Source organism: Lutra lutra, chromosome 4 (genome assembly GCF_902655055.1).
Source record: "Lutra lutra chromosome 4, mLutLut1.2, whole genome shotgun sequence".
Lineage (NCBI taxonomy): Eukaryota > Metazoa > Chordata > Mammalia > Carnivora > Mustelidae > Lutra > Lutra lutra.
Window position 1 is genome coordinate 101,710,768 of NC_062281.1, and position 24,473 is coordinate 101,735,240.

The 24,473-nt window shown below is 42.4% G+C and overlaps 2 protein-coding genes across 3 annotated transcripts; one reads left to right on the plus strand and one right to left on the minus strand.

Moving 5' to 3' along the window:
* Window positions 1-66: 66 nt before the first annotated feature.
* Window positions 67-15,040, minus strand: ATP5PB (ATP synthase peripheral stalk-membrane subunit b). Its single transcript, XM_047724737.1, has 7 exons — window positions 14,878-15,040; window positions 14,563-14,599; window positions 10,277-10,422; window positions 7,546-7,709; window positions 7,023-7,148; window positions 1,431-1,610; window positions 67-393 (listed from the first exon to the last, which is right to left on the minus strand). The coding sequence occupies exons 1-7, from the start codon at window positions 14,915-14,917 to the stop codon at window positions 316-318; spliced, it is 771 nt and encodes a 256-aa protein (XP_047580693.1). The 5' UTR covers window positions 14,918-15,040; the 3' UTR covers window positions 67-315.
* Window positions 15,041-15,107: 67 nt separating this feature from the next.
* WDR77 (WD repeat domain 77) lies at window positions 15,108-23,497 on the plus strand. 2 transcript variants are annotated; one of them, XM_047724735.1, is made up of 11 exons: window positions 15,108-15,394; window positions 15,647-15,832; window positions 16,849-16,990; window positions 17,281-17,330; window positions 19,640-19,710; window positions 19,843-19,897; window positions 20,374-20,445; window positions 21,000-21,108; window positions 21,643-21,711; window positions 22,366-22,441; window positions 22,497-23,497. In XM_047724735.1, the coding sequence occupies exons 1-11, from the start codon at window positions 15,280-15,282 to the stop codon at window positions 22,557-22,559; spliced, it is 1,008 nt and encodes a 335-aa protein (XP_047580691.1). In that variant the 5' UTR covers window positions 15,108-15,279; the 3' UTR covers window positions 22,560-23,497. The 2 variants fall into 2 exon arrangements, with proteins under 2 accessions (XP_047580691.1, XP_047580690.1); XM_047724734.1 differs by having other exon boundaries at window positions 15,114-15,394; window positions 22,366-23,497.
* The last annotated feature ends 976 nt before the right edge of the window (window positions 23,498-24,473 follow it).

The window sequence follows — 24,473 nt, forward strand, 5'->3', positions numbered from 1 at the left end:
ACCTAGTTTCAACTATCACTTACACAGTGCAAGATGGTAGAATTAATTACAGATTTAAACTATAGCTTGGTAATCGTTAGCCACCAACAAGTTTTATTAAAAGCAAACTGCTCATTCAAAAGTGATCATGGAAGGATGAAAAACATCTCGTTCACCAACAGATTGTTTTAATTCTCTCACTATAGGAAACAAACTTTTTCATTTTTAGGGAAGGTTAAGTGTAACTTCAGTAGACAGCAATACAGAAAGATTCTGTCACATGGACTAGTTTCTCCAGTCAACTGCTTCTAGCTGTCTCCACTGGGATAGATGCATTTACAGAACTGGCTGTGCTTGAGCCTTCTTTGCAAGCAGCTTTAGATCTGCAATGCACTTGGCGATTGTCTCCTTTTCCTATGATAAGGAAAGAAAACTCTAGTTAGACCTCTCCAAATAACAGAAGTACGTATAAATATTATAATTCTAAATGACAGTTCCTGTTACAAGATCTTGAGGTTCCTACAGACTCTCAAGATGACATGACAGACTACTACAAATTTTTTACGTATCAAGGAGGGATGCAATTTATTCTAAGCAAATCCAGGGAATTAGTTAAAATCTCCCAGCTCACAGTTTTTATGAGTGAAATCTATGTAGAATTTGAAGCCAGGCACTCCTATAACCACGTGCCACTTGTTAGCTTGTATAGCTAAAAGCTGCATGAAAAACAGCAACCTAACAACAACACAGAAATGTTAAAGAATAAAAATTTTATCTTTTTTCTTTAGTGTTTTCCCCATTTCTTAATTATGTTATTTTTAGGTAAGACAATTTACTGAAAAAAAAAAAAAATCACTAAATGTTGGTAGACTCTGTTTTTCTAGTCCCTGATGGCTATATAGAAAATGATCAGAAATGCTTATATATTCCATATATTTGGGAAAGAAGAAATCAAGTCCTAATAAAAAAAAGTACTATAACCTTTAAAAAGGAAAACAAATTAAGGCAAGTAATAAAAAAACATTTCTGTTCAAGAGCAACAATGTAAGCAGCTGGGAAGAGGAAACAGAGTAGAGATCATGGAATTAGGGAATGGAAGGGACTCAGAAATAGTTTTATCCAGTCTGCTGTACAGAGAAATGAACTATGTTGGTTAGTGTTTCCCACGTGATGGAACTCGAGTACAAGTTTGCCACCATCAGTGTTCCCAATTATCTGCCACTGTCTCCGACTGTGAGAGACCCTGTGGAGACCACATTGTGAGGAAGAGGAAAGCCGCCAACGTAGCTGTGCAGTGTCTTCCACGTTACCACTACCCACAATGAACCAGGGCAACCCCAGCATCTCTAGGCTAAAGACTCCTTGACAGCTACTCCTATCCTAAGAGAGCAACAGCAGAGGCCGATTAAGAGAAACCAATACAACTCCAGAAGCTTCCGGACGCCACGTACCTGCTGTGCAGAGATGCTCTGCACCACATGCTTCTCCACCCAGTTTATCATGTGCTCTTGTTCCTTTCGACGCATCATGTTCTGCACAGAGATGTGATAGTCCAGGCGATTCTTCACCTCCCTGTATACCCTGTGCAGCCGTTCCCGGTAAGTAAGCTCCAGTGCCATAGCAATGTTATTCTGAAGCAAAATTCAGAACCAATGAAATACTTGGCATCACTGAAGGATCACTTCTACTCTGTGGATTCTGCGATTAGAATACCTCACCACTTTCTTGTATTTTATGATAAATTATTTTATTTAACATGAACAGATAAGAGATGAATGTGGTAAATAAATTCTAATAGCATATGGCAAAAATATACTTAGAAGTACATACAGTGAGTTTCCTCTCATCCACCCACAGGCCACCATCTTCCTGTATTTCTTGTATTCTCTCCCAAAAATATTCAGTAAACAAAATACAGGTATAGGCAGGCATGCACACATACCCACACACACATATCACTTTTACTAATTGTGACATCTAGACCCACCACAATTTTAAGTTACCCTGAATTCTACTACACTGGTGTCCCATAATTCAGAGTTCATTTAGCTAAACTCTATTAATACATTACACTGCTTCCAATTTTTTCTACCAGAAATAATGCTGCAACTGTTCTGTATGTCTTTTCACTTATGTGTAAATACTTGCTGTAAATGGAGTGGCTGAATGGCTAAGTTGGTTAAGCGTCTGCCTTCCGCACAGGTCATGCTGGGATCCAGCCCCCTGCTGGGCTCCCTGCTCAGTGGGGTGTCTGCTTCTCCCTCTCCCCTCCCGCTCGTGCTCTCTCTCTTTCTTTCTCTAATAAATAAAATCTTTAAAATAAGTAAAAAACAAAGTTAACAAAATACTTGCTGTAATAATAACAGTACTCAATATAGTACCTACTATATTCTAAAAACTATGTCAATTCAGCTAAGTCTTATAATCATACTATTGGATAGTTGCTATTATTATATCCATTTTACAGCAAAGAAACTGAAGCAGAAGCTAAGGAACTCATCGAAAGTCATGGAGGTAATAAACTGTGAAGCCAAAATCTGAATACAAGGAGCTAGGCTATAAAACCCATGCTCTTAAACTGTGATTAATACTGTCACATTCCACAAAGCTGAACTACACTTCATTCTCCTACCAGTAACACAAATGCCTATTACTTCAAACCCTAACCAATGATAATTAAACCTTTTACTCTCTATTCTCATAAGCGGAAAAAAACAGGAATTTTAATGTCATTATCTAAGAACATTTACATATTCAGGAACCACGTACATTGATTTATTTATGAATGGTCTGTACCCTATGCCTAGTTTTCTACTGGGATGTTGGTCTCTCCTAAGGTAACTACCCTTTTGTGTCAGATGGAAAAAACATATTCTTCCCAGTTTGTCGTTTAACTTAGTGTATGATTATTTTTACATGTAAAACTTTCATGAGATCCATTTAACAACTTTTCCTCTTATAGTTTCCGGGTTTTTAAAATTTTTATTTTTTTTCTCTCCCAAGTTTTATTTAAATTCCAGTTTGTTAACATACAGTGTAGTATTAGTTTCAGTATAGAATACAGTGATTCAACACTTCCATACAACACCCAATGCTCATTGTAGCAGGTGCATTCCTTCATTCCCATCAACCATTTCATCCAGCCCCCACCCACCACCCCTCTGTGACCATTAGTTTGTTATCTATAGTTAAGAATCTGTTTCTTGGTTTGCCTCTCTTTTTTCCCCCATGTTGATTTGTTTTGTTTCTTAAATTCCATGAATGAAATCATACGGTATTTTTCTTTTTCTGATTTATTTCACTTAGCATAATACTCTCGAGCTCCATCCATATTGTTGCAAATGGCAAGGTTTCATTCCTTCTGAGGGCTCAGCAATACTCTATTGGTTGTGTGTGTGTGTGTGTGTGTACACACATCTTGATCCATGGACTTCATAAAAATTGAGGTGTAATTTAAAGTTTTTATAAACTGAGGTATAATTTCAGGTGTTTAACATAGATTCAGTATTTCAAATACACTGTGAGACGACCACCACAGTAAGCCTAGTTAACATCTGTCACCATTAAGTTTGTGGATTTTTTAATCTTTATTAGAAAGGATTTGTCAACTCCAAAGGTATTTTTTGTGTGTGTGTGTTCTCTTTTTCTACCTTATGACTTCATTTCTTACAAAGATCTTTAATTCATTTGGAATTTATTTTAGTAGAAAGTGAAAGGTAGGAAACCAAAGCTGTGTCTACACAAGTGCCAATTCTCTCCCCTCTATAACGGAACTGCCACATCTACACTGCGTTAGCATTCTCAGCATTTAAATGGATCTCTAGATCTTCTCCTCTACTGTGCCACACTGACTTTCCATTCATTCACTGCACCACACTATTTACAACTCCTTATAATTTTATAATGGATTTTCATATTTGGCAAGACTTTATTACTTCTCTTTTTAAAAATATTCCTGGATAGTCTTTCTTTCTTTTTTTAACTAATAATCAATGTGTCCAAGTCCCAACATCCCCTCCCTCCAGGCCATTAGTTATTTTCCTTCTAGAAATGTGTTAAATGTAAAGATTAAAGGAGGGAGAACTGATGTCTTTATAACACTGAGCCTTCCAATCTAAGAACAGGACTCTTAGACCTTTATACCTCACAAGCATCGTTATGTTTTTTGAAGGAAAAACTCTGCACATTTCTACTGAAGTTTACTCAAGGCATCTTTTCCTATACAGTTTATCTTCTTCCAGTGTACTGCCTAACTGACTGCTATTTGTATATGGAAGGGTACAGATTTTGCTTATCAGATATTAACGGTGTACCTAGACACCTGACTGAATTTGGTTATTATTTTAATAATTATGTCAATACTCTTGAATCCAGCTACTATCTCCAGGAAAATATCGATTTAACAACAGTGACAGGGATGTTGTTATCTTCTAGTCTGTAATGAGAATCTTTACAGGTTTGCCTGTTTTAATCTCAAGGAGGCCCTTAATACCTCTAAGTACATTTCTTTAGTCCATTCATCCTCCTGGTCTTTTTTCTCCTACATCTCTGGTATCTCCTCAACTACTTTCTCTCTCAGCACATGACCTTCATCCTAGTTCACCAAGAAAAAGGGAGCAGTAAAAGAGGTTCTACAAACTTCTCACACCATGTAAACCAGTCTGAACCCATACTTGTGTACTTTGCCTTCCTTCTGTAACTGCGGCGGAGCTGTCGATGCCAGCCCTGCCACCCGCACGTTATACTCCAAGCCCTCTGGCCTACTGAAGGGCATTACTGCAGCAAACCTCTCTCCCTTTTTTCTGCATCAATTTTTCTCTCTCCTTTTATCAGACACTAACATGTAACTATACTTCCATCCTTTAAAAAAAAGCTCTTGATTCCTATATCCTCCCCTCCTAGCAACTAATTCCTTTTCCTACCATTACAGTAAAACTCCTTGACAATTTTGACAGTTGTCTATACTGACTCCAATTTCCTCCCTTCCACGTTTTCTTCAACCAAATCCCATTACTTCCTGAAACAGACCTGACCAAGGTTACCAAGAACTTCCATGTTGCTAAATCCATGGCAAATTTGTAAGCCCTCTATTTCCTGACCATAACTAGGATGACTACTCACTGGAACTGTCCTTGTTTTCACTGGTTCTTCCCCACCACGTCTTATAACTTTAAGTACAACCTGTCAGCTTATGACTCCCAAATCTCCAGCCTGGAATTCTGGACTTCTCCTCATAAATTCCAAACTCCTATATCCAATGGTCTACACCTAACAACTCTACTTCACTAACTTGTAGGCATTTCAAGCCAATGCTACAAGACCAAAGGCTATTTGCATCAAGGCAAGTGAGATCGTGTTACTCCTCTGCTTAAAGCTTCAATGACTTTCTTACTCAGAGGGAAGATCACAGTCCACAGAGAAGGCTGTAAGACTTGACCCAATCTAGCCCCTGACCACTCTCTAATTTCCTTTTTCCTCCTCACCCATTCTGCTTCAACTACACTGGTCTCCTTACTACTCCTTGACTATACCAAATAAATTTCCAGGTTTAGGGCCCTTACAATTTTTCCTCACTCTGCTACAATACTTTTTCCCCACCAGTCCACAGAGCTTCCACCAATACTTCTTCAGAAATCTGTTCAAGTAACAAATTAGTGGCCTTTCTAGACTGCCCATTAAAAGTAACTCCCTTCTTCTAAAATCTCTTTTCCTTTCCTAGTTTGTTGTTCTACACAGCACTCATTATCACTGACATTCCTATCTGCTCAATTATTTTCTATACTCTCAGCCCCTGGCTAGAAGGCAGACTCCATGAAAACAGACTTTTCTTTTATTCCCAAACACCTGCCTTTGACCAGAGTCTCTATACAGGAAAAGCTCAATCGAGTCATTAAATATTTCATAAATAAGCAAAAAGGTAAAGACTACCATATGATTCTTATTAAAGAGATACATCTTGAAAAGTCAGATTTTGTGTGTATATATCATGTATGAGATAGGAAGCATTCTCTGGTTGAAACCTAAATATATATGGAGAGGTTTTAAAGTTTCCTGAGGTTTTCAAACATTTATGTGCTTAAGAATCTTTAGGGATCAGGTGAACCATGAGAGACTATGGACTCTGAAAAACGATCTGAGAATTTTGAAGGGGCGGGGGGGTGGGAGGTTGGGGGCACCAGGTGGTGGGTATTGTAGAGGGCACGGATTGCATGGAGCACTGGGTGTGGTGCAAAAATAATGAATACTGTTATGCTGAAAAAAATAAAAAAATTAAAAAAAAAAAGAATCTTTAGGGATCAGTTTTAAAAATATCGATTCTTAGGTAGCTTCTAACAGTGTTTCTGAGCACACAAGTCTTGGCCTGGGTCCATAAACATGCACCAAAGAGGACTGATACATGTGATACTAAAACCACACTAAGAAATACTGGCCTAGATCTTTACTATATCAGATGCTTTACCGTAGCATCTCACTTTTCATTTCATATGCACTTCTGTAACATAAAATTTCAATATAAGGGCATCTCACTGTAAATATCAGGATAAAGCAGGGGCTCAAAGTAAATAACAATGTGATTGTTAAACAAAAATACTTGAGCATATTCCTAAAAATGTTTCAGAAATGAAGTATTTTAGAATCTAATGATGCCCTGACCATGGTAAAAAGCTTCACAGTTATCTGAATTTGCTTTGTGAACTGGAATGTAAGGTCTCAGACTTCCTCATAGCAAGCATACCTGAGTATTTCACCTATGGCCCTAGACAGTATCATTTTTTAGTCAGCTATAATTTAATGGCTACTTTCCTTCTGTGTGGATCCAAAATATGTTCTTTTATAGCTTTTATTCTAATTTTAGAGTAACTATTTATCTACTTGGTAGATATTAAACACCTAAATAGCTGTAATTGCCAAGCCCCACCTGAATCTCATTTCTAAATAAACTATGCTCAAGATATTCAACCATTCCTCTTAAAATTCTAATTTTTGTCTTAAATGCACAAAAATGAGTAACTTTATTTTCCTTAGAAGGTTCTGAAACCTACCCTCTGGACATCAAAAAGGTAATGGCGCTTGTCAACCAATGCCTGCTGTGACTTCTCCATATCAATCGCATCCTGGATCTGTTTGATGGAAGCCTGTTTTGCCTCTTCTAGTTGGGCAATTTTTTGCTGCAATTATTTTACAAAAAAGATCAGCAAAAGCATTAAGGGCAATAAAAACAGCTTCATTCTATGCTTTCTCAAAGTTATATTCCTCATTTGTGAAAACACTCATGAAGAAGCGTATACACATACAGGCAGAAATGCACAAATCCTTAAAAAATAATTGCTAATAGCTATGCAATATCTTGTTGAATGAACACAACTATGGAAAAACTGGACAAAGTTTTATAGATTTAAAAAAATCTCAAATTAGTAACCAACATTAACACTCTATAATTTTAATCATTGCAATTAGATTCATTTCTATATGCTTGTCCCCTAACATTAACATCAGAAACATCACTTGATGGTACTGATGCTTTTAATACCATCTAAAATGAGAAATCAGGTTTGCAGTGCTTACCTCATTGAGTTTATCAGCAAATTCTCCAATAGAGGCACCGTATTTTTTAGCTACAAAGATAAGCAACCCTATTGTTGATATGGCAGAGAAGGTCTCTGCAGTAATCACATATATTTCTTTGGACAGAAAATACAGGATAAGTCCAGTTCCAAGCACATACGGTCCTGAAAAAAGGAAAAGTTATTTTATGATGGATATACTATATCTGAAAGGAAAGACAGAAAGTTCTACATTTTGGGGTGCCTGGGTGGCTCAGTGGGTTAAAGCCTCTGCCTTCGGCTCAGGTCATGATCCCAGGGTCCTGGGATCGAGCCCCGCATCGGGCTATCTGCTCAGCAGGGAGCCTGCTTCCCTTCCTCTCTCTCTCTGCCTACTTGTGATCTCTGTCAAATAAATAAAATCTTTAAAAAAAAAAAAAAAGTCCTACATTTGATTAGTTGAAGGTGTTATGTAATGATTCAGAGTAGCTGGATTTATAAATAACCCTGCACTGAGGAGCAGCATGATAGGGTGGAGAAAAAAACAAGGATCTGGACTCCAGGAAATCTGGCTCTGCAACACAGAAGAAACTAAGCAAGTATCTCTGAGGTTTAGTTTCCTCATCTGTAAAATGAGAATAGTACTTTCTTCACAGGATGGAAGAAACTGAGAAATAAGGTATGCAGAGTGCCTGGCATGACAGATTAAGTAATTTGTGCAGCAAAATATACTATAATGGGAACACTGGTCAGGATAAAATTTATCCATTCCTGCCTACCTGACGCTGGAAATAAGCAAGCAAGAAAACAAACAAAAAAACCCTAACAGAAAGTAGTATATATGTAAAAGGATGAATTCGATATCAGGATTCTCAATTCCTACAATGCCTAATTATAATGCTTCAAATATAACTATCTTCTTTAACCAGGCTGTGAGCTCTGAAAGGACACCATGATGTTGTGCCTCAGAAGATACTGGCAAAGACAAAACTGTTCCCTAAAGGGCAGCATTGTACAGTGTTTCTGAGCAACACAAGTACCAAAGGATGTTACGATGTATTACAGGAATAAAAAGCATTAACAGTTTCAAACGTATTTTATCCAGTTTTCCATAAAAAGTTTCAACAGCTCTTTTTAAAATTTGCCTCCATTACATAAACTTTAAATTTGAACATAAATTAAAAATTTTAACTGTGAACTTGCAAAAAAAGTCTATCATAGGTAACTTTTTTTTTTTAAATCTTCTTTGGGGATCTGAGGACCCTAATGTTTCTTGCAATTTCAGTTACAGAAATGTTCTTTTCGGCCACTCCCTGGAGGGTTAAAAAAAAACAGACAACAACCACCTTGGTTTCCAGTGTTTCCTAGTCACAGTAGTAGTTGGAGCAAGAAAGGCAATGGAGGGCGCCTGGGTGGCTCAGTGGGTTAAGCCGCTGCCTTCGGCTCAGGTCATGATCTCAGGGTCCTGGGATCGAGTCCCGCATCGGGCTCTCTGCTCAGCAGGGAGCCTGCTTCCCTTCCTCTCTCTCTGCCTGCCTCTCTGCCTACTTGTGATCTCTCTCTGTCAAATAAATAAATAAATAAAAATCTTTAAAAAAAAAAAAAAAAAGAAAGGCAATGGATGCCATAAAAGAATACTGAATTGGAGAACCTGGATTTAAGTCCAACCCAGTCACCAAAGAGAGACTAAATCTCAGCAAATTCTTTATTTTCTAGTTATTCTTGGTAATAAAAATCTCTTACAGGACTGCTGTGAGGATTAAATACTGTAAGTGAAGGCAGATTGCATTATAAAAAATGTAAGATTTCAGAATAGTGTATGCCTTCTTAAAAGGGAAAAAAACTGGGGCGCCTGGGTGGCTCAGTGGGTTAAGCCTCTGCCTCCGGCTCAGGTCATGATCTCAGGGTCCTGGATCGAGCCCCGCATCGGGCTCTCTGCTTGGTGGGGAGCCTGCTTCTCCCTCTCTCTCTTCCTGCCTCTCTGCCTACTTGTGATCTCTGTCAAATAAATAAAATCTTAAAAAAAAACCCACAAAACCATCTGCCTTAAAAAAAAAAAAAAGGGCAAAAAACTGATAAATATGGTTCAATTTCTGTTTTCTACTTATATATACAATATAATAACCTCTACTGTCTTACCTAGCTTTAACCCATAGCTCTTTCCACTACCTGACAATGTATCATACAGTTACTCATTTCTTTTTTTTTTTTTTTAAGATTTTATTTATTTATTTGACAGAGAGAAATCACAAGTAGGCAGAGAGGCAGGCAGAGAGAGAGAGAGGAGGAAGCAGGCTTCCCGCTGAGCAGAAAGCCCGATGTGGGGCTCGAACCCAGGACCTGGGATCATGACCTGAGCCGAAGGCAGCGGCCCAACCCACTGAGCCACCCAGGCGCCCCAGTTACTCATTTCTTTATTGTCCATCCTATTACAGAACATGTGTTCTGTGATGGCAGCCACCACAGCTCGCCACTGTATGCCCAGAAGAGTACCTGGCACAGAGCAGGCATTCAGTGGATGTGTGTACCAACAAATGGAGACAATGTTATAAAATCAAGTTAAGATCCCAACCACTTTACTTCATAGACAAGTTAGGGCAACCAAGTTACAACTGTTCCACTGAATTACTTCCACAATTTACTGCTGACTTCATTTTTGTGTGTAAGTGGAAGAGGTAAGAGACCACTAAAATCCTACGTAAACATAAGCTATACCACCTAAACGTACTATCAAACACAGGGCAAATGCTTACCTGTTACGCCAGTTTTGGGATAAAGGAACTGAAAGAATTCTTCAGGAATCAGGCCTAAACGAACTTTTCCTCCATGCTCAGGAAGAGGTGGTACAGGGGCAAGACTTGGCTGCCCTGTGTGGAAGATCCTTGTTGCCTGCAATACCCTACGGGTAGCAATTAGACAAAATTAAAGGCTATTCTGCAGGTCTAGGTCATCTGTCTAGCACTTTATATGCTTATTATTAGAATTACAATATATAAGAATGTAGACTTTGCAGACAGATTATCTGGGTTCAAGTCCTACACCAGTCACTTGAGCAAGTAGATGAAGCCTCTGTAATTGCAGCTTTCTCTAGGTAAAATGGGAATAAAGAATATGATTTTATAGGTGCTGGGAGGATTTTAGGTAAAGTGCTTCGAATGGTGCTAAGCATACAATAAAGTTCTATGTAAGCAATTAGCTATTATGTATCCACTGTGTTGTGAGCACCCTGATGGCCAGAACTCCAACCTTTTTGAGTATAATCTGTGATGGGGTGCTAACTAGCCAGTGTGAAAGAGGCCTTTCCAGTGTTGGGTAGCTCTAGTTATGTTCTGACATGCTGTGTATATACTTGACACCTCTATCCATTAGTTCTAATTTTATTATTCTATGTAACATACACAACGCCCGTGATGTGGGTTAAACATCTGTTCTCTCACAATCCTGACTGTCCACAAGGAGCTGTCTGGTTTTGTTTACTACAATAAGGTATACAGAACATAATTACTCTAACTACAGCTTCACCAATTCATTCATTCTACAAATATGTATTGAGAACTTGCTAATTACTGAGCTTGAATTATTGTACTATTACTGTGGATTTGTAAACTATTTGCATAGTCCAATAGCCCAAGACTGCATTTTTAGTAGTTACAGCACAGTGACAGTTCATTAAAATTCTGATGAAATAAAACCCTCTAGTCTTTTTTACATATGCTGTCAAGCTCAGCCTCCTTCAAATTTTCAGTATGTTTTTGTCCCACACATCCCCACTCTACCTTGATTCCTTCAAAGTCTAAGAATTTATATCACTTCATTCATTTTGGTTTGATTCTTTTAGCTTCTGAAGATTATTTCTGCCTCCTAATATATTAGCTAGCCCACCAAGTTTTGTAATTTAGGAATTATGCTCAAGATTCTTTCATTTAGGGGCGCCTGGGTGGCTCAGTGGGTTGAAGCCTCTGCCTTCGGCTCAGGTCATGATCTCAAGGTCCTGGGATCGAGCCCCGCATTGGGCTCTCTGCTCAGCTGGGAGCCTGCTTCCTCCTCTCTCTCTGCCTGCTTCTCTGCCTACTTGTGATCTTGGTCTGTCAAATAAATAAATAAAATCTTAAGAAAAAAAAAAAAAGATTCTTTCATTTAAATCAGGGTTTCTCAACCTCATCACTATAGACAATTTTTGTTATAATGGAAAGCTGTTGTGTACACTGTAGTGATCAGCAGTATCTCCATGGCCTTTATGCCACTAAATGCCAGTCAGCATCCCCCCCCCACAACCCAGTGGTGACAACCAAAAATGTCTTCAGACATTTCCAAATGTCCCCTGGAGGGCAATACTGTTCTGGAATGAGAACCACTGATTTATTTATTCAATTTTTTTTCTTTTCATTTTTTAAAGATTTTTATTTATTTGACAGAGAGACAGGGAGAGAGGAAACACAAGATGGGGGAGGAGGAGAGGGAAAAGCAGGCCTCCTGTCCAGCAGGGAGCCCAATGTGGGGCTCAAGCCCAGTGCCCCAGGATCATGACCTGAGCCAAAGGCAGATGCTCAATTATTTTTATAAAGATTTTAATGTATTTGACAGAGAAAGAGAGAACACAAGCAGGGGAAGGGGCAAGCAGAGGGACAGGGAGGAGCAGGCTCCCTGCTGAGGAGGGAGTCTGATGTAGGGCTGGATCCCAGGACCCCAGGATCATGACCAGAGACAAAGGCAGACACTTAACCCACTGAACCACCCAGGCACCCCTTTTTTATTTTTAAGTAGGTTCCATGCCCAATTTGGAGCCCAACATGGGGCTGGAACTCAAGACCCTGAGTTGAGACAGAAGCTGAGATCAAGAACCGGATGCTCAACCAACTAAGCTACCCAGGTGCTCCAAGAACCACTGATTTAAATCAAAGAACTAGAGAACTTGCTTTAGGCCAACTCAAATCCTCTCCCAAACTGGCTGTCGTAGTTCAAGCCCTGATCATCTCTTGCCTAAATACTTAATCCAAAACCTGGTATTCCCACTTCTCAACAAATAAATACCCCTTTAAACCTAGCCCCTCTACACTAGTGTCAATGTTTTTAAAATGCAAAGTTGACTTTAAAGCTCTTCAACAGACTCTCCTGCCTACAGGAAACAAACTCCTTAACATAGTATACATGACAGCTGTCAGATTCTAAATCCTCCTCTTTCTTCATTCTCCTATCCTCTAGCCATATGGAACTACTTATAGAGCTCTCAAGAACAAACAAACAAAAAAACCCAAACACATGCCTCATGCTGCTCCTTCTGCCTGAAATGACTTTCACTAAATGGCTGCTAAGCCCAACCAGCCTTCAAAGCATCTCAAGCATATCCTTTTAAATAAAGGTCTCCCCAGTCTTACATTCATTCACCCTTATGGCAGGTGCTGAGAGCATAGCAAGGAGCAGACAAGTCCCAGCCTTCACATTCTAGTGGGGTAGTGGAAAGTGTTAGTGTGTACGTCTATACACAACTTCAGGCAGCTGAAAGTCTACGAAGAAAAATAGGGTAAGGTAGGCGCTAAGAAGCAATGAATGGTACAAGTCTTTTTTGATGTGAGGTCTGATGACATCTAAGTCAATGACTTGGGGGAAAAAGAGGAGAGCAAGTACAAAGATTCTGAGCAACAATAAGCTTTTCACAGCAACAGCAAGGAAGCCCGGGAGGCTAGAGAGTGAAGCCAAAAAGAGAATATAAGGAGATAAATTAAGAGGTGGGAAGAGATCAATTCATGTTGGGCCTTCTGGGTTATGTTAACTTTGGATTTTATTTCACTGAGACAAGGAGCTCTGGAGGGTTTTGTTGGTGTTGGGAGCTCATGTAATCCCTACAGCTACTAGGAGAATGGGCTATAATGGGACAAGACCAGAGACGCTAGGAGACTAGTTAAGAGGCTGCTGAAACAGACCAGGAGAAAGTTGACAGTGGTTCATACTTCAGTAGCACTGGTAGTGGAAGAGTGGTTACAAGTCCATATATAATTTGGAGGAAGAGCCTTGTTGATGTATTAGATATGGAATGTGAAACAAGAGAAATCGAGTATGTTCCTCTTATCTTATATATGTAATTATTTTGTTTATGACTTCTATTAAAATTGTTTACCTGTATGTATGGAATCTTTTTTCTCTGCTAAGTTGGAAGCGACTGTAGTCTCACTTTACCGCACACACAAAAATTAATTACAAATGAATTAAAAGCCATTTTTTTCAAGGCAAAAATAGTTGTCAAATTTTGTCAATATTTAGGTCTAAGTCTGGAAGCAAAAAGACAAAGTCCAAAGAAAACTAACATGATTTATGAAACATTAATAACAGATGTCAACACTGAGCACATACTATATATCCAGTGCTGCTTTTAGAGTTTTGCAGGAATTAAGTCTCTTGGTTCTCCTAACCATAATGTACTATTATCTTCATTTTGCAGAGGAGGAAACAGCTGGTACGTGGAGGAACCAGGTGTAACTCTAGCTTTACAGTCTTTGCTCTAAACCACTACTATCTATAGCTGCTCCTCTCGGAGACTGAGCTCCAGGGAACGCAGGTTAGCCTTACTCATTTTTCTATCTTTTGTTATGTAAGTGGCAAGACAAGATTAACTGAATCAATGAATTTCTCTGACTCTTACGATCTGGCAGTAAAAGTCGGAATATGGAAGAGAGACTAAAAACAACATGCTTCAATATTTTATTTAATAAAACCTGCTTCTGGGTATGCAATCTAGAAATTCCGATTCCCGCGGCTCCGCCGCCTTGGCAGCTAAGTCCAGACGAAGGTCACAAGGGAAAGGGGCGCGGCTTAGAAGACACTCAAACCAGCTTCCGGTTTAGTTAGAACACATCACATACCCTCTTAGTCTTTGCCAGAAGATGACCAGACAACGTTCCCGGCAGTTTCAATGAAGCTTTAAGCCTTTCAAAATTACCTAAAGAAAGGTAATTTCGGGCCTAAAGCTAAGACGGGGTTACACAGAAGTGAAATGAAGTGATAAAACAAGGACGAAGGGAGGTATTACACCCCTCTTACTTACCCTGGACCGAGAAGGGCTGCGTTCTTCAGACAGGGGGCTGAACATAAACAACGCGCAGGTCAGCAAGGTCAAGGTGAAATCCGGTCTGTCCCTTCCTCGTCCCCGCGCAGCCCGCCCACTAATGCCATGCACCTCTCTCTCCAGTACCCCGAGACCCCCACGCGCGCCCCTTGCGAGCGGCGTAATTAATTCCCCACTCAGGCCCAAGTCTTGCCGCGCCTTTCTACACCCCCTTTCCTCCCACTTCCTCCAGTCACCCTGACACACTCCTTTGCAGTCACTCTGATGGCCCCGACCAAGGTCTAGATTTCTCACCCGCTGCAGCGGCCGCAGAAAAAGCCACCCGGGACAGCATGGTCAAAACAGTTCGCACAGTACGCTCTGCGTCCCAGTGACCCGGACAAGACACTCTGTCAGGGGCGGGAGCAAGATGGTCGCTCACAAGTCTCGCGAGAAGAGAACATTGTGCCCTCTGTCCACTGACTTTGCCTCGTATTGTTTTTCTCGCGATAAGACGCACGGAAGGCGGAGAACTTTTTGCCAGAGGGCCGCTGCCGACCGCGGAATGGAAACTGTAGAAGCAATTCTCGCGAGATGTAGAGTGGCTGGCGCCTGTGGAGAGGGGCGGAGGCCCAGAGGGGCACCACGTGGGGTTGTGGGTGCCGTATCTTGGGCGGGCTTCCAGTTTGGGTCTAGGTTGGAGCTGGAACCGTGGAGATGCGGAAGGAAACCCCGCCCCCCTTAGTGCCCCCGGCGGTCCGAGAGTGGAACCTTCCCCCTAATGCGCCCGCTTGTATGGAACGGCAGTTGGAGGCTGCGCGGTATCGGTCCGGTGAGCCGAGATCCCGGGCCTGGGGGCTCCCTCACCCTGGCTCGGGTTGCCCTTTCCCGGGACTGGCCTTTCCAGCCCGCCCCCGCCCCGCATGCCTTCCCGACCCCTGCCTCGCGTCTCTTAATTCAGTCCCCTCCCTTGCCCCGGGTTCCCGAGCTCAGATCCAGACTCGGTCCGCGTGCTGGTCTGTGCGGTCACCATGGAAACGAGCCCTTTCACTTCTCCCGCGCTGACAGCTTGTACTTCCTTTAGATGGGGCTCTCCTGCTCGGGGCCTCCAGCCTGAGTGGCCGCTGCTGGGCTGGCTCCCTCTGGCTGTTCAAGGACCCTTGTGCCGCCCCCAACGAAGGCTTCTGCTCCGCTGGAGTCCAGACGGAGGCCGGAGTGGCCGACCTCACTTGGGTTGGGGACAGAGGTATCCTAGTGGCTTCCGATTCAGGTGAGTCACTTTCTCCACAACCCCACAGGTGGAATGGACGATGGGGTACAGATCGAACCGGGTTCAATCTTTAATTTCCCATACTCAGTGCTTGGGGGAGCTTGAGGGTGTTGGCCCGAAGGAGAGCTCTTGTATAGCGGCAAAATAACGTTTCCGAGATTCCAAATTGCCTCATGGGAATTTCTAACAAAATTAGGAAGTGAATTGGAACCATTTTTCTTCCCTATAACCTTCCCAGTATCACCCCCTCAACCCAGACCAAGGATGATCTTGATCTTAAAGATGATGCTTAGGTCAGTCTGTGCTGTCTCTTTCCATTTCCTCCCATTTTCTTCTTTTTAAATGTCTTCGTTCTGCTTTGTTTGTTCTGAAAGTCACGTTCAGCAATGGAGCCTTTGGAGTTTAAAAAAAAAATCAGTATTTGGATATCGGCAGGCATTGCATGGAAGGATAAGTGGGACGTTAAAGACTGAACCTCTCGGACAGTTGAGCTTGAGCACTACCTACTTAAGACAACTTTTGGAGGGTTCTCTGTACTTAACCTGTCACTGTGCAAGACATTCAGTTATTCAAAACATTTCTAAAGAAGCTACAGGACATTTATTCAAATTGTTCAACAAATACTAATGTCCAAGCAATTGGAAAGATTTAACCACACCAGACCGTATGCTACACAGATTGTTGAGACTTTATCCTTGTCTCTTGGGACTTATTTTCCAGTGTTTTCTCAAAGAAGCCAGATAATGGATTTTGCCAGCTATTCCATCTTTCCCTGTCTTCCTAGAAGCTTTCCCTGCTTAACTGTCTGGACTGTTATTAAGAAAACAGTAATGCCAGCGTAAAGCCAGATGGCTTGGAAATAAGCTAAATCCTCTAGTAAGAATGGACTTTGCTTTTATAGTAATAGGTTACTTTTTAAGTTTAGTGACCGTGGACTCACTTGAATCCTAGAAGTGACTTACTGTATTAGTGTAATCCACACTCATTTTCCTCAACCTTCTCCACACTCCCAACAGGTGCTGTTGAATTGTGGGAGCTGGATGAGAACGAGACACTCATTGTCAGCAAGTTCTGCAAGTATGAGCATGATGACATTGTGTCTACAGTCAGTGTCCTGAGCTCTGGCACACAAGCTGTCAGCGGTAGCAAAGACTTCTGGTGGGTGCTTGTGCTCATTGCTTCTGCATCGTAGACCTCTTTTGGGTGTCTTTACTCTCCTGTTAGCCTCATTGAGTAATGTTTTGGGTGTGCTGTAAGAACACGGTTATTACTTATGACATATCTACAACATTTCTAGAGATACAACAATCCATTGTGAATCGGGCTTAGCAGAAGCCCAGTAGTCAATGAATAGGTCATGTCAGTTAAAGGAAGTTCTTGTTTGAACACGTGTTTTTATGTAGATACTCCAGGTCAAAATTAAGAATCTCTTTCCTTTTGCTTCTTAGCATCAAGGTTTGGGACCTTGCCCAGCAGATGGTACTGAGTTCATACCGGGGTAAGTGCACATTTTTTTTAGTCCTGGCCTTAGCTCTTTTGTTTTTATTCTCCCCTTGGGCTCTTTGAACTTTAGATATCAGGGAAAACAGTTCTTTCCCTTCTGCCTGCTAGTTTTCTTCCAAAACTATAGTCAGGCCCCAATATCTATCCGTTGCCTTTTCAATTTCCCTATTTCTGGTAATGGCTTCACCATCTTCTTGGCCACATGAGACTCCAGCTCTCAGTCCTTTTCTGCCCTTGCTGCTTCCTCATGATCAGTGGGTCCCCGAGTTCTTTGGAGTCTTTTTCCACTTGGTCAGTGATTTCCCTTTCCATTTCTGATGCTCTCTTTTGCTTTCAGGTTTTACTTCACACAGATGGTGGCACTTACCTCTTCTCTCCATCTGCAGTCCCTCATCTTTTGTGGTTCATGTGGCTTGTGGGTTAATATCCCATTTTCTTGTCACTGCATTCAAGCCTTCTGTCACTCCCCCTTCAAACATACTGCTCTAATTGAACCGGATCACAGGAGGTCCTTGACATTCTCCAAGGATAAACCCTGAGACTTGTGAATCTTGAACTTTTGAATATTCACCTCCATAAAATTTCTATTTTTCTGGCAAGAGCTATCACTTTCTATTAATGTTACTTTTTTTTGACTTTTACTCAATTTCATTAATAGTGGTAGCCACTGACTTTATTCGGGGAGCCATTCTTCATGAAGATAATACCTGGAGGATTAATGTGTGTGTGGCCAAGAGATGTAGATGTTGGATGAACACCTGGTTCCCTCAATGCCTAAGCGCCATTCCCTGCCAATTCTAACCGCAAAGTGTATGGTTCACATAGGTGCCAAGGCAAAAATTACAAACTCCTTCAGGGTCCGAGACTTGTAAATGGTCAAACAATGTTAAATTGCCAACCTAGCATCTAATACACCTGCCTTTTGTTTCTTAGGCCTATGAGGGATTTTTTCCTGCTCTGCCCTAACTCTTTTAGCACTTCCTCCATTCATCTTTTTTCATTAATTCTTTGTAGTTCTGTCTTCTTCCCCCCACTGAAGTGCAGATCCCTTGAGGGCAGAGGAACCACTTATTCTATCTTTTGCATCCCCCCCCACCATGGTGCTTATCTCTGAGCTTTGCTTTCAAGTGAGCGATCAATTCCTTTTCATTGTGTGGCTTTCCGTGGATGCTAGGGCTAGGAAAGAACTGTGAGAGGTGGTTTGATTACATCTCCTGTCGGGCAGAGCCATATTCAGACTATCTCAGGCAGTCTGGCTAAATAGTATGTGGTTTCCACAGCCTGTAATGACAAATACCAGTGATCTTCAAAGTTTTTTTTAACCATGTAGGCCTCCTGAAAAATTTTCAAAACACTACCCTCTCCCCTATTTTTTAATTGGCATCTAATTTAAGTTTAAATAGTTGCAAGGGAGGTACTTTCTGGCCATATCATTATTGTGCCCTGGATTAGCAGATTAAGCCCCTTCAATCTCTACAGAATGTCTGGCAAGTAACCTAACTGGCTAAAAGCCAACCTGCATTGCCTGCATTGTTGGGCCAGCGGGCCGAGTTAGACCTAACTTTCTATTAGAAAAAGTCTCACTTCATTTTGAAGTTCAGTTCAGCCTGTCAGATGTGTCCTTATGACAACCATCTGCCATGGTTTTCAAAATTCTCATTGTTAGAAACAGAGATAAGTCCCAGAATCACTCTAGCGTTTGTGGTAGGATGAAGCAAGTCCAGCCCCTGCACTGAATTTTACCCGGATGCTCTTTTTTTTTGCTCTTTGGCTCTTAGGGAAAAGCCTCTTTGGTTTAATACCTTAGGTTTTTGACACCTGGGCATTGTACCAGGGCACGATGTGGGGTGGGTGAGAAGTGTGCGTCCCTTCTACACAGCTGGGAGAAGGGGGATGTGAAAGTGGAGACAGGAAGGGGCACTGGAAGACCCTGGCAGCTTCTCAGTCAATTTCAGCAAATGTTCTCTGAAAGTGTCTGTGGGTTATCTGGAGGTGTGTGGTTACTATTGTATTAGAATTGCTATTCTGGCATGTAAATTCCTTCACTCTTCTTGCTTAGCCCCTAATTTTTCTTTCCTTTTCTTTACTAATTCATCTTCTTCCCCAAGCCTTTGTAGGTTTTAGAACTCCATCAACATCTTCTTCTAGGTTTTGTCTAATCCAGAATCTCTCACAAAAATTTGTTTAAATTGCATCATGCGATAAGGCCCTTTTCTCACACCTCCCTGGGTAGTATCTGGGCTGTGTGGTAGTAATGCCTCCAGCTTCTGCTCTGTCATACCTCCCTTCCTCTCTCCTTCACAGCTCACTCCGGGCAGGTCACCTGTATCGCGGCCTCCCCCCACAAGGATTCCATGTTCCTTTCATGCAGTGAGGTGAGATACAGCCTTTCCTTCCCTCCCTACTTCCTGACCACACTTGAACCCTCTGGCCACAAGTCTAGTGTGGAGACTTGGCCAGCAGCTGCTTTTTGGGTTATGAAGCTCTTTTTCTGTTCTTCCTTCTAGGACAACAGAATTTTACTCTGGGATACCCGCTGTCCTAAGCCAGCATCACAGATGGGTGAGTCTGAGAGCCAGTGGTGGGAGGGTGGTCCTAGGAACCCACCTGGAAGAGGCTTCCTTGGCCAGAGACAGAGGCAAAGTCACCAGATGCTCAGTCAGTGTGACATACAGGACATAATCACTTCTTTCCCCACTGAGGCTCTGTTGATTGCATTTTGTGCAGTGGGTACCAAGAGGAAGGGTTGGTTTGTGGGTGAATGATTGACTTTACGTTTCTGGGATGGGTGGATAAAGGGGCCAGAATTGTTGCCGTCATGCTTTATGCCTGAAACCTGCGTGTGACTCGTGTCCAGAAGGGGCAGGGATAAAGGATAAATGAGGGTGTGAGGGTCAAGGACAGGGACACAACTGCCTTAGCAGGGTTTGGGAAGGTGAATAAAGGTGTTTCTGGGATTTGGAGTGGCTTTGTAGGAGAAGCTCCTTCACAGAGCTGGGCTCTGAGTCTCGTTTCAGATCCCTCTTCTGTCACTGCAGGCTGTACTGCCTCTGGCTACCTTCCTACCTCCCTGGCTTGGCATCCTCAGCAGAATGAAGTCTTTGTCTTTGGTAAGGCAGCCTGTCCCATAGCATTTGACTCTGGGAAGGGGGAGGATGAGAGCACACTGACCCCGTAATGCATGAGGCTCTAGCTGCTCGGTCTCAGCAACATGCTTGGGCATTATGTGAATTATACCAGTGGGAAGGGTGGGACGATCCAAGAGTGGGTTTAGTTTGGCTTGGGAAAACATGATGACTTTTTAGATTTGATTCCTGATTGTGTCCTCCAGCTCCTGTATTCTGGGCATGGCCAGAAGTCAGTGGACCACAAAACAAGTGGATTGCCAAATAGGGCATTCTGTTGGAGAATAGGAATAACTCCCATGCTCTCATAGCTGCCAGGCTGTACATGTGATGACATAGTTAGTGGTTAAAATGATAACTACCTTGTTCATTAATTTTCACCATCACCAGTGACTAATTACCCTATGTGACAAAAGAAGAAACTGATGCTCAGAGTGGTTAGCTCGTGTAAGGTTGAGGAGCTAGCATTCAGATCCAGGTCTGGCTGACTCCAGGGCCCATGTTCTTATCCACTGTGATGGGCTTCCTCTTTTTTCTAGGTGATGAGAGTGGGACCGTCTCCCTTGTGGACTCCAAGAGTGCAAAGTGTGCCCTCAGCTCAGCTGTGCACTCCCAGTGTGTCACTGGGCTGGTATTCTCCCCACACAGGTACTGTCCTTTGTCCCCAGAGGCCTGAAGGGTATGAATGGGACAGTGCTGGGTCATGCTTATGTTTGCAGAGCATCAGCTGATAAGGTCATTCCTTAAAGCAGATGGTGCTCTGACTGAGGTTTCAGAAGCTGATGATCTCTGAAGACCATAGTCCTTTTTTGGGTAGTTTGGTTTCTGCCTGCACAGGGCTAAAATAAGATCCTCTTCCTGCTCGACACCCAGAATGATTAATAGTGTGTGCTTCTCAGACTGTGTGGTTAGGAAAGTTTCTGGGTTCTTGCTAAAGCTGCAGGGAGGACCAGATGGGGTAGTTGGCCGCCAGGATGATTATCCACCCTGGCTTATTCCATTTCCCTCCTCTTTCCCTGGAACTTGTAATGTGGACTCGAGTGGTAGCCAGACCTTAACCCAGGGTGGGGATCGGGCCACCTCCTCCAGGTCACTTTTGGGTGGGAGGTGGGGGCTAGACCAGGCAGGATTCATCTTGGGACCCTGGCTTTACCAGTCATAACCCTCCCCTTGCTCTCTTAGCACCCCCTTCCTGGCCTCTGTCAGTGAAGACTGCTCACTCGCCGTGCTGGACTCAGGCCTTTCTGAGGTGTAAGTGTGAAGTGGGATCCTGTGGTCAGGAATCGGGGAGAAGGGCTGTGGGTGGCTGGGTCCTTTCTGTCTTCATCAAAGTGCACAGTCTCACTCAAGGGGACCGGGTGGTGGGAGTGGGGGGACACTGTCTCCCTGTTCCTGGGGCTGACTCACAGCCAGCTCTGTCCCTGGTAAGGAGGGGTGTGGTGGTAGGTGGGATTTCCAAGTCTGGTGATCTGGCCATCTCCAGAAAGGGACTACCCATCGCTTCTCAGCCTTTTGGCTAAGATCAGGTGCAGAAAGGGACTACCCTTTTCACATAAAGAACACATACGTGATATGCGACGTGCTGTGGGGTAAAAGGCAGCAAACCCAGTACCGGAATACTTCCTTCTCACCAAGAGAGCCATGATTTGCTCTCTGATCCTGGCCCGTATTTCTCCCCTTGCTTTAGCCACCATTTCTTTATGGAATGAGGGCACTAGATTGAATGATTGATGAAGTTCTCTGTGGATAACTACATTGCTTTCGTGGTGACAAGGCCACACATATGGTGAAGTTTGTGTCACACATCCAGAAAGGTACTCTGGTTGTGTTGGATTCTCTCTTCTCCAAGTCTGCTTTTTCCTCTTGTCTCTCATTATGCCCAAACTTTCCTTTTTTCTCTTCTAGGTTTAGAAGCCGAGCCCACAGAGACTTTGTGAGAGATGCTACTTGGTCCCCGCTCAATCACTCCCTCCTTACCACAGTGGGCTGGGACCATCAGGTCCTCCACCACATCCTGCCTACAGAGCCTCTCCCAGCCCTTGGACCTAAGAGTGTTGCCGAGTAGAGTGGATTTAAGACAAAAAGCAAATCCCCCCTGAGTATCCACTCCATCTGCCCCTCCCCTTTCTGTCTGTGATACCACACAGGAGCCTTATACAGTATGTTGGTACAGCAGATCTAGGCAATTAATAAGCTTTGTCTCTCACCCTGAGGGAAGCTGGATGCTGGGATCTTGTAGTCAGAGGGAAGAAAAACTTTCTTAAAATTAGATATGTATGTGTGTCTGAGTGTGTGTTTAGATACATAGTTTTTGGTGGTGGGAGGGAATTAAAAAAAACCCATCTTACATCTTTCCCAAGCTCTCCCCCCACCAAAAAAAAAAGTTCACAAAAGGGTTTTATGCTTCCTATGTAGCGTGCATGAAGAATTGGCCATGACTGGATGAGGTGTGGGATGTGAACATCCCTGGATTCTTGGAAGCAGCTTATATACTACTCATGGAGATAGGAGCAACTTTATTTTTTATAGAACTTAATCTGCCTTTCTTAACGGCAGTGCTTCCTTTCACAAAAATCCCATCCAGCTCACCTCAAGGGAAAGCCAGGACATTCATTGTGGTTTTGCACATCTCTTTGCCATTAAACTGAGTCAAAAGTCCATTTTCTGGCTGAATAAAATTTCAGCTGGTGCCTGTATAACGTTCCTGCCCGCCCACCACCCTCCATCCCATGGAATTATATATGTGAAAGATGAGTGTTTTCCTGTCATAGATCCCGTGGAAAAAGGTTGGGGAGTGGTGGAGAGCATAAAGGCATTTCAGTTAAGTTAAAAACTGACATAGACTTGTGCAGAGAAAGGTCTACCATGTTTCTCACTGGAAAACAGCTTGGGACCTGACCTCTCCTGGCTTCTAGACCCTTTTCTCTGGATATAGGAAGTCTGAATGCTGTTTCTAGGGACTCTGAAGATTTTAAAGTACAGCATCAGAGAATCAGAAATACTAGTTGGTGAAATAAAAAGCTGAGGCTTTGTTGGCTTATCTTTTGAAGCGTGTATTATGTGTAGTTAGACATACTTCACTTGTGGGAGTCATCCGGGTATCCATCAGAGCCCTTCCCTAGCCCCTTAGAGTAGCTACTTGAGACTTAAATATTGGGTTGCTTGGGTTGGTGGACTAGTTAACTGCCAGAAATCATGGCCAATTACTGATTATGAAACTAAGTAACAATCCATTATGTGCCTTGGTGCTTTGCGAGTTTAGCTCAGCTAAAATCACCTGAAACTGGGCCAGTTTGAAGGGGAATATGGACAAAATATTTGTAAGTAAAACTTCCATGCTTCACCCTTGCCAAATGTGAGGTCTGTCATCACAATAACCCTAAGTAAAAATACTGGAATTTGTAGTCATGTGATTACTGGGTTTGGGGTAAGATGGAAAGAAAGCCTTCACTGCTCCTGACCATAACTTGGAAGGTAATAGGGTGGGTGGGTGTGTGGAAACACTTAAGTTCTTCCCAGAGATAAACTTCACAAAAAGTTGTGATGGCTTAGAGAAAGGAGGGGTGAGGTGGAACTAAATTTGCCTAGTCCTTTTCCTCCTGAACTCAGAAATGGTGGAAAGGAAAGCAGTGAGATGAGAACCCAAGGAAATGTCTGTTTCAAGGTGGTTAAAATGACAGCAAAGAAGGAAACCCTAGTTTGAAAAACCACATTATCTTACTGTAAAAGAAAGTTGGTTGGGATTCATGTCTGTGTGGATGAGAATAATCACATCTATTAATGATTGCCACCAAGACATTTGCAAATCTGATCAAAATCACCAGCCCAGGTAGGAATGACTGTCCCAGTTTGGGTTGAATATCTGTGTTACAGTGAGCAAAAAAGGTGGTTTAAAATAGAAAGTGACTCCCCAATGAGAAATGCGATAGCCCATGTGGTTCAGTAAGTCCTGGACAAGGGGAGAGTTTCTGTAGTGTGAACATGGACTTGACCGGTGACGGTTGGGAATGGGC

Bases quoted from the DNA above. Each gene is read 5' to 3' on its own strand.
- ATP5PB (XM_047724737.1), bottom strand. From the start codon at position 14,917: ATGCTGTCCCGGGTGGCTTTTTCTGCGGCCGCTGCAGCGG. The intron at 7,710-10,276 runs GTAAGCATTTGC...TCCTTTTTTCAG, and splicing joins TCCCAAAACTGGCGTAACAG to GACCGTATGTGCTTGGAACT. The intron at 1,611-7,022 runs GTAGGTTTCAGA...ATTTTGCTTCAG, and splicing joins ACCTTTTTGATGTCCAGAGG to AATAACATTGCTATGGCACT.
- WDR77 (XM_047724734.1), top strand. From the start codon at position 15,280: ATGCGGAAGGAAACCCCGCCCCCCTTAGTGCCCCCGGCGGTCCGAGAG. The intron at 19,711-19,842 runs GTGAGATACAGC...TCTTCCTTCTAG, and splicing joins TGTTCCTTTCATGCAGTGAG to GACAACAGAATTTTACTCTG. The intron at 19,898-20,373 runs GTGAGTCTGAGA...CTGTCACTGCAG, and splicing joins TAAGCCAGCATCACAGATGG to GCTGTACTGCCTCTGGCTAC.